Raw genomic sequence first — 8,421 nt, 5'->3', positions numbered from 1 at the left:
GATTGTTTAGGTGTTCCGAGTGGTTCCCTGAAGCACCACGTCTGGCTAGCTCGTCTACTTTACAAATGCCATAAATATTCCTATGACCGGGAACCCAGATTAGAAAAATATTGAACGGCGTCGACATCTCATTTAGAGATGTGTAGCAGTCAAAGACCGTCCTAGATGTGAATTGGACAGAACACAAGGACTTTAAAGCAGCTTGACTATCCGATAGTATATATATTTTCTTTTCAAGTATATTACCTACTTCTAGACAAGCTAAAGCTTCTTTAATGGCAATTACTTCTGCCTGAAAAACACTACAGTGATCCGGAAGCCTATAGCAGGAGGATATATTCAGCCCCTCTGAGAAAACTCCACTGCCTACGCCGCTTCCAGCCATTGAACCATCAGTAAAAATTTGCAGAACCTCACCTGGGGAGGGACTTCCTGATAACCAAGCTTCCCTGGATGAGAATCTAAAAATAAATTTTCTATCAAAATCGGAGAGGTGTAGTCAATGTTATTTGAAATAGGATTGAAAATATTTAGAATCGAGCCGTGCCCATAGTCACTAGCCTTCTATTGTGAAGTAGCCTTAAGTCTTAGGGCAGATGATGCTGCCAACTGCTTACTGATAATGTCAAGTGGCATTAAGTGTAGCATTAAATCTAATGCCATAGATGGTGTTGTACACAGAGCACCACTAATACAGAGTTCAGCCCTGCGTTGAACCCTGTTAAGTACAGTACAGTACGAAGATTTATCAAGAGCTGTCCACCATATGGCTATGCCATACAGAAGTATTGGTCTATTGACAGCAGTGTATAGCCATTAAGCGATACGTGGTTGCAATCCCCACCTTTTACCTATAGCTTTTTGATAAAGGAGCTGTTCGATTAATGCGGTTTTTTAATTTTAAGACCGTAGTTTGGTTTTCTTCACATCAAAATTTTATTTTTAATATTTTTAATTCACAATATATATATGATATTTTAAAATTTACTTAATACATTAATTCAAAAATACAAATCAACTGCACGACAAGAAACTCGACCGAACACGACGCTTGCTCGCACAGGAAGACACAACAACTTGCTAACAGGTAAAAGCAGCCCACACACAGTGGTTCCCAGATTGATATATGTAATTTTAAACATTTCTCCCACCTAGACGTGGAAATACGACCGGATCTTGCGTCTATATTACTCGCTTGCTTCAGGACGTCCTTCAATGTCGATTGGTAAAACAGAGATCTTCGAAATTGGCCGTTTCACAATGGCGGACTGTGTTTTTATGGTTACAACACGAACAGCACCGTCCGTGCCAGGATGGACTTGGATAATGCGGCCAAGCAACCAGGAGCTTAGAGGCAATCGTTCATCTCGAATTAGGACCAGTTGACTGGCTGTGACATTTGTTTGTCTTTTATTCCATTTGTTTTTAGCATGTAATTGTGTTAAAAATTCTTGGGACCAACGGCGCCAAAAGTCTTGATACATCTGGCTTAACATTTTCCATCGGAATAGTACACCAATCTTTGTATTTAGCAAATTAGATTCAGGTGCGGCAGATGGCGCTCGTCCAATCAAAAAGTGTCCTGGTGATAACGCTGATAAGTCTGTGGGGTCGTCAGATAGAGCCGTAAGCGGCCGCGAATTTAAACAATTTTCGACTTGTTTTAATAACGTGTAAAATTCTTCGAAAAATAAAGTTGCCGTGTTTTCTACACGCTAAAGATGAAATTTCATGCTTTTTACTCCTGCCTCCCATAGGCCACCGAAATGAGGCGCTGCGGGTGGTATAAAGTGTCAATTTATGCCAACGGTTGATGCAAGCACAGACCCAGCTTCAATTTGTTTTTTAAATAATTTAATTTCATCTTTCATTAAAGCATCAGCACCGACAAAGGATGTACCACGATCGCTGTACATATCTGAGCATATGCCACGGACTGATACAAATCGCTTTAACGCTGCTAGAAATGTTTCAGATGTCATATCACTCACAAGTTCCAAATGAATAGCTCGGGTAATAAAACATATAAATAGAGCCACATACCCCTTGTAAGTACGATGGCCTCTCCCTCTTGTTGCTCTCACATTAAATGGACCAACATAATCCACGCCCGTGTGCATGAATGGTTGTGATATGTTACACCGTGCTAGAGGTAAGTTACCCATAATTTGTGCTTGCGGTCGACAGGCTTGACGAAAACATGTAATGCATATGCAGCCGCATATGCTTGATTTGATGAATCACCAAATGCGTGTAATTTAATTGCACTTGTCGAAGTGGTGTTTATCCAACGTGGGATTCGAATGTGATGTAATTGTTGTAAGTTAATACGAAAGTTATGCCAAATATTTGCCGTCTCTATTGACAAGGGATCATCTCAATCTGATCCAGTACGCCAGAGTTGTTGCAAAAACATCTTTCCTCGAATGATAACAGGCGCCAAGAACCCAAGTGGATCAAATAACTTTGATATGTCAGACAACATTAGTCGTTTTGTGTAATGATGGTTGTCACAAGTTACATTGACGTTGTAACCAAAGCTGTCGGATTTTATATACCAAGTAACACCAAGTGTCTTAGTTTTTTACTCGGTGTTAATTCCCACATCATCGGTGTGAGCTTTCACGTCTTCAGTCAGAGTGCTTAAAACTTCATTTGAATTCGAATTAAATTTACGTAAAGTGAAGCCTGCAGTTGCTAGAAGCCCCTGAAGTTCGTGCAATTTTTCTGCAGCTTCGATTGGAGTGTACAGTTGTACGCTCAAAGAAGACTTCACAGTATATTTCATCTTTTGTTAACGGAGTGTGGTTTGTTATTTCTTCCAATTCCCAAAATTTATGTAGCACTTCGTGCAATGTTGTCCGAGTATGACAGCAATTAATTTGTCCTTTCACTGAAATACCCTTTGGTCGCGACAGTCCACCAAAAATTACCCAACCGAGTTGCGTATATTGAGCAACAATATTGTTAGTTGGATGCCGTTTTAGTCGCTCATAGACAATAGCAGCATAATCTGCAGTGCTCAAAATCATATCGACTGCCCCCGGAACCTGTAATTAAGGATCAGCTAAATCTAAATTCATAAACTCACCAAGCGCTTCTTTCGGTATGGGAATGGTTGGGGTAATGCTACCCACTCGTGGAAGTATTAGGGCAATACAATTTATGTTGAAATCGGATTTTAGCGAATAGATTGTGAATGAAATCATTCCTCTTGAATTGGCGACCTTTTCGCCATTTGCACCATTCACCGGCACTATGATATTTGTTTTGTCCAATTTTAATCGCTGCATGATGAACTCGCTGACAAACGTTGCTTCCGACGCGCTATCCAAAAGAGCACGCACAATAAGCTTCTGGCCGGAAGGACTCCTTACCGCTATCAATGCAGTGCCAATTAAAACAGTCTGTAGATGTAAAGTTCGAGCACCTTGATTAGCACTGGAAATGTATGTGTTATTTGATGTGACAGTGTATTTCTTAGTCGCTTCAGTGGTCTTTTCCGGTATATTTGAGTAATTCTTTTCTCCACTACTTCCACTATGATCATGTAGTAATGTATGATGTGCTGCATTACATTGCAGACACCGATATTTCGATGGGCAATTATGACCCATGTGTCCCGTTTTCAAACAATTGAAACACAACCTTGCAGCTCTGACTACCTCATATCTCTTTGTTCCAGTCATTTGCCAATATTCTGCGCAATATGCCAGCTTACCTTGGCAATACACGCATTGTTGAACAGTGGTATGATGGCTTTTCACGAACCCCTTTGTTCTGATAGATGTTACAAACCTTTTCTCCTGATTAGAGTTATCGGTCATGCTATTAACTACCTCCAGCGAATTTATTCGATTTTCTAGGAAATTGACCAGCTCCTCAAACTTTGGAATTTGTTCTAAACTGTTTGTTGACAGCTCCCAAGCTGAAAGTGTTTTCGTGTCTTATTTTTGGAGAAGGGTAAAGACCAACCAATCGTCCCAATGCTGTACTGGACGACCCAATTGTTCTAACGCACGCACAGCTGACGTGATGGTATCACATAACAAGATTAAACCATTTGGTGAATCATCAGACACCGTTGTTACATTAATAATTTGTTGTAAATACGCATTAAGAATGATCCTTTTGTTCTCATACTTGTGGACGAGTAAACTCCATGCTACTGCCCAATGTGAATCTGTTGTAGTAATATTGTCTAGGGCGTGTTGAGCGTCCAACACTAAAGCATCTTTTAAGGATTGAAGTTTCTGTGTATTAGACAATACAACGTTATTTGATACAACTGACGTGAATAAATCCTTAAATGCATATCAGTGCAGATAATTACCATCAAACGACGGAATTTTAATGCGTGGCAGATTAGACGTCAATTCCATGCTTGACATACTTTTAATATCAGTTTCGTTGTTACCTGAAGAGTCTATAACTTCAGTGTTTGCTAACGCATCGATAAGCTCTCCCATCACTTCCAAATAAATCATTTCAATAACCATGTAACTGTCTTCGCTGACTAACGCTTTTATTGAGTCACTCGCTTTTTCCACCTTTGCACCGTCATGAATATAGGGCAACAAATTTTCTCGAGCTTCCTGGTACTGTGTCCAATAACTTTCCAAGAGATTTTTTCTTGCAGTAAAGAAACCTTTTGTTTGCTTGCTTTTAACCGTTTTCCGTATGTTGGTGGAGAAGTTTTTCAGCATGGATTGCGTAGCTTCCAATTTTCTTGCGATTTTGTGCATTTTCAGATTGTATGCGAATCAAATGCGATTGTTTTCGAATCCAAAGTAAATAATTGTGCCCAGCGGCTTGTCAAATCCAAAGTAACTAATTGTGCCCAGCGGCTATAAAATGTGAAAGATATGCCCAGCGGCTATAAATTTGAAAATACGCCCAGTGGCTATAACTTGAGAAATATGCCTAGAGGCTAGACGAAGCACGCGATAATCGTAGACAGCAATACACAATTGAACGCAAAAGATATGTTGCTCCATCAAATTTTATTTCACTACTTTAACAACTAATAATACTATAAAAAAATTTACTTAATAAAGAAATAAATGAAGAATAATAAATAACTGCACGGCACGAAAACTCGATCGATCGCCTCGCTAGCTCGCACACACACTAAAAGAAAACCTTGCCAATAGATAAAAAATGCCCACACACAGTGGTTGCCAGATTGATATATGTGTAATTTTAAACAGCATTCGATAAACGGTTGGGTGCTCTAGAGTATAATATGTAGTTTTTAGACTATGTCTAAAACTTATTTTATGGAACGCAAATGGCCTAACCAAACACAAAAATTAACTAGAAATATTGCTTAATAATGAAAAATTGATATTACCATAATCGCTGAGACTCATTTTACGAAACAATCTTATATTGTAGAAAATATAGTTTTCACATGAAATAAAATACAACTGTATGCTGCGAGTGTGCATTTATTACTGCTTTTAACAAAAAAGAATAATTCAATAGTAAGTATAAAGTTAACAAAAAAAGAGATTAAAATATTAATTTATGATAAGAGATAAGTGATATTTATGATATTAAGAGATATTTTTTACATCCTGGGACCCGGCGAATCGCATATTAATTCAAGCGGATATAGTAGTTGAATAGGTCTTCTCATAATTTTCTGGTCTTTGAGTCTGACATCGCACGCTCTGGCACGCCCATCTCGTCCAATGTAAGTAGCTACCACCACTGCCATTCGCCAAAGAAGTCTTGATTGATGTTCATCTTTGACCAATACTACATCGACAATATTTATAGATTTTGTTGGTTTAGACTTATTAAGATGAATTGAGCGTAATTGAGTTAAGTATTCGTCCTGCCATCGTTTTAAGTAACGCTTTAAAATATAAGTTCTGGATTGCCACATTTTTGCTATAGTGCTGCCGTCAGACAAGAAATTTTCTTTGCTTAACACACCACATTCTCCCAAAAAATGTGCAGGTGTTAACGGCGCCAAATCGTTACAGTCAGTAGTAATATAGGTGAGTGGTCTTTGATTTACCACACTTTCTACTTCTGTTAGTAAAGTATCCATTTCATAAAAAGTCAGCCTTGCTTTCCCAATTGCTGCCTTTAAACAGTTTTTTACAGTTCGTACAAGCCGCTCCCAAAATCCACCCCACCACGCTGCACGTTCTGGAATAAACTTCCACTTAATGCCATTGGCTACAGAAACTTGGTTGATTCTGGTTTTCTCCATTAGTTGTTCAAGCTTTTGCACTTCCATACAACTTCTTTTAAAAGTTTTCGCATTGTCTGATATAATAATAGAGGGGGTGCCACGCCTTGCAATAAATTTTCTTAGTGCGTTTATACAGCTTTCAACAGTTAAATCTGCTACCAGCTCCAAATGGATTCCTCTAGTTGCTGCACAGGTAAACAACATTATATACGCTTTTTTAAAATCATTTTTGTTGTCAGTAGAAGTTATATATAACGGACCAGCAAAGTCTATGCCAGTGGTTTCAAATGGTTTGGATACAGTGACCCGTTCGATAGGTAAATCCGTCCAGTTTTCAGATGCATTTTTCCCATGCAGCCTTTTGCAAATTATACACCGCTGTACAACGCTTTTAATAAGTTGCCGGCCTTTAACAACCCAAAATCGCTTTCGAATCTTAGCTAAGGTAGCATTAATTCCACTGTGCATAAACTTTTGGTGCGCTTCCAAAACAATCAACTTAGATAAATATGACTCCTTTGGTAATATAATTGGATTGCTTAGATTTTCATAATCAGTCGTTGGTAAACGACAAGAAAGTCTCAGTAACCCATCTATTAAAATGGGATTCAATTGTAAAATTTTTGATTCCGCTCCAATTTTTTGTCCTTTCTTCAACGATATTATTTCTGACAAAAAATACTCACTTTGTGCACAACCAATCCAATAAACTTCCGCTTTATTTAATTCCTCTAGAGTCAAATCATCAATCTTCTCCAATTCAGTATTTATAGATTGCTGAATTCCTTTATTTTTTATATTCCTTAAAAATCGAAATACGTGTGCGGTAACTCTTAACATTTTCCGTAATTTACTAAACTTTTGTATATCAAATATAGTTTCCTTAGATATATTGCAAACATTCTCTTCTTGAAGTACTTTTGTGATAAGAGTTGCGCTATCCTCAATTTTGCTTATATTCCATTCGTTGCTTTCCATGATAAGCCATGATGGACCCCATTTCCATAATTCTGACTGCATCAATTGTTTGGCTTTTATACCACGAGTTAACAGATCTGCTGGATTACATTTGCCATCACAATGACGCCAGTCATATACATTTGTTAGTTTGTTAATTTCGCTTACTTTTGAGCTGATATTTTGTTTTACTTGTTTACCGTCTCCAGTTATCCATTGCAGAGCTATACTTGAATCTGTCCACATGTTAATAGAAGAAAAATTTATGTTTAACTCAAGCTTTAAAAAATTTGCTAATCTGGCTGCAATAAGCGCGGCTGTTAGCTCTAACTTTGGTAAAGTGAGTTCGCTTTTATTTTTATTTTTAATAGGACTTACTCTGTTTTTAGAACATATAAAGCTTGTAAAAATTTTGCCACTAGACAAAATTTCTCGTAGGTATGCAACAGCTCCGTATGCAATCGGGCTCGCATCTGCAAATACATGTAGCTGAATTGTTGACAAATTGGATCTTACCAGGCATCGACTAATAGTAAAATATTTTAAATTATGTAAATCATCACACCATTTATTAAAATCATCCGCTAAGCTTTCAGGTAAGGTAGAGTCCCAGTCTAAATTTTCTTTCCATATCCTCTGCAATAGTGTTTTGATTTTTACAGTAAACGGACCTAAAAATCCTAAGGGATCATAAACTCCAGCCATAATCTTTAATACATTGCGTTTAGTGGGTCTTAAATTCCGAGAAATCTCTATACAGTGATCTAAATTTATAAATAAATTATCTTCATAAATGTTCCATAAAACGCCAAGCACCTTTTGTATCGGATGCTGCTCTTCATTATTTTATTCAAATTTTCGTCGTAAGTCTTCGCTGTTGGAGGTCCATTTCCGCAAATTAAAACCACCTATTTTCATTATTTTCGTTGCAATGAGGTATAAATATTCAGCTTCTTGAACAGTTGATATACTAATTATTAAGTCGTCTACGTAAAATGAGTTTTTTAGTTTGTCACATATTAAACCATATTGCTCAACATTGCCTTGCAGATGTTGCTGCATTGTCGACGCTAACAAGAAAGGACTAGATGTTACACCAAAAGTTACCCTTGCCATTCGATAAGTTGCAATTTCCGCTGGTTTGTTATCATCTCTTAAATTTTTATACCAGAGGAAACGATGACTATCTCTATCATTCTGATTTAATGAAATTTGTAAAAATGCTTTTTCTATATCTGCACTCATTGCAATTTTGT

At 37.6% G+C, this 8,421-nt stretch overlaps 2 protein-coding genes across 2 annotated transcripts; both read right to left on the bottom strand.

Moving 5' to 3' along the window:
* Window positions 1-1,187: 1,187 nt before the first annotated feature.
* LOC119665645 lies at window positions 1,188-3,032 on the bottom strand. Its single transcript, XM_038074873.1, has 2 exons — window positions 2,903-3,032; window positions 1,188-1,657 (listed from the first exon to the last, which is right to left on the bottom strand). Exons 1-2 carry the CDS (start codon window positions 3,030-3,032, stop codon window positions 1,188-1,190), a joined length of 600 nt encoding a protein of 199 aa, XP_037930801.1.
* A 2,540-nt stretch (window positions 3,033-5,572) lies between these two features.
* On the bottom strand, window positions 5,573-7,411 carry LOC119665644. Its single transcript, XM_038074872.1, has one exon. The coding sequence runs from the start codon at window positions 7,409-7,411 to the stop codon at window positions 5,573-5,575; it is 1,839 nt and encodes a 612-aa protein (XP_037930800.1).
* Between the last annotated feature and the right edge of the window lie 1,010 nt (window positions 7,412-8,421).

This window comes from Teleopsis dalmanni, chromosome 1, assembly GCF_002237135.1.
Source record: "Teleopsis dalmanni isolate 2A chromosome 1, ASM223713v2, whole genome shotgun sequence".
Lineage (NCBI taxonomy): Eukaryota > Metazoa > Arthropoda > Insecta > Diptera > Diopsidae > Teleopsis > Teleopsis dalmanni.
The sequence above is the reverse complement of the archived record's forward strand: the minus strand, read 5'-3'. Positions and strand labels throughout refer to the sequence as shown.

What these genes read in the sequence shown, in the direction of transcription:
- LOC119665645 (XM_038074873.1), bottom strand. Translation starts at nt 3,032, where the DNA reads ATGATTTTGAGCACTGCAGATTATGCTGCTATTGTCTATGAGCGACTA. An exon ending in TGGACTGTCGCGACCAAAGG is followed by an intron (nt 1,658 to 2,902) that starts GTATTTCAGTGA and finishes TATTAAAACAAG; the next exon opens with TCGAAAATTGTTTAAATTCG.
- LOC119665644 (XM_038074872.1), bottom strand. Translation starts at nt 7,411, where the DNA reads ATGTGGACAGATTCAAGTATAGCTCTGCAATGGATAACTGGAGACGGT.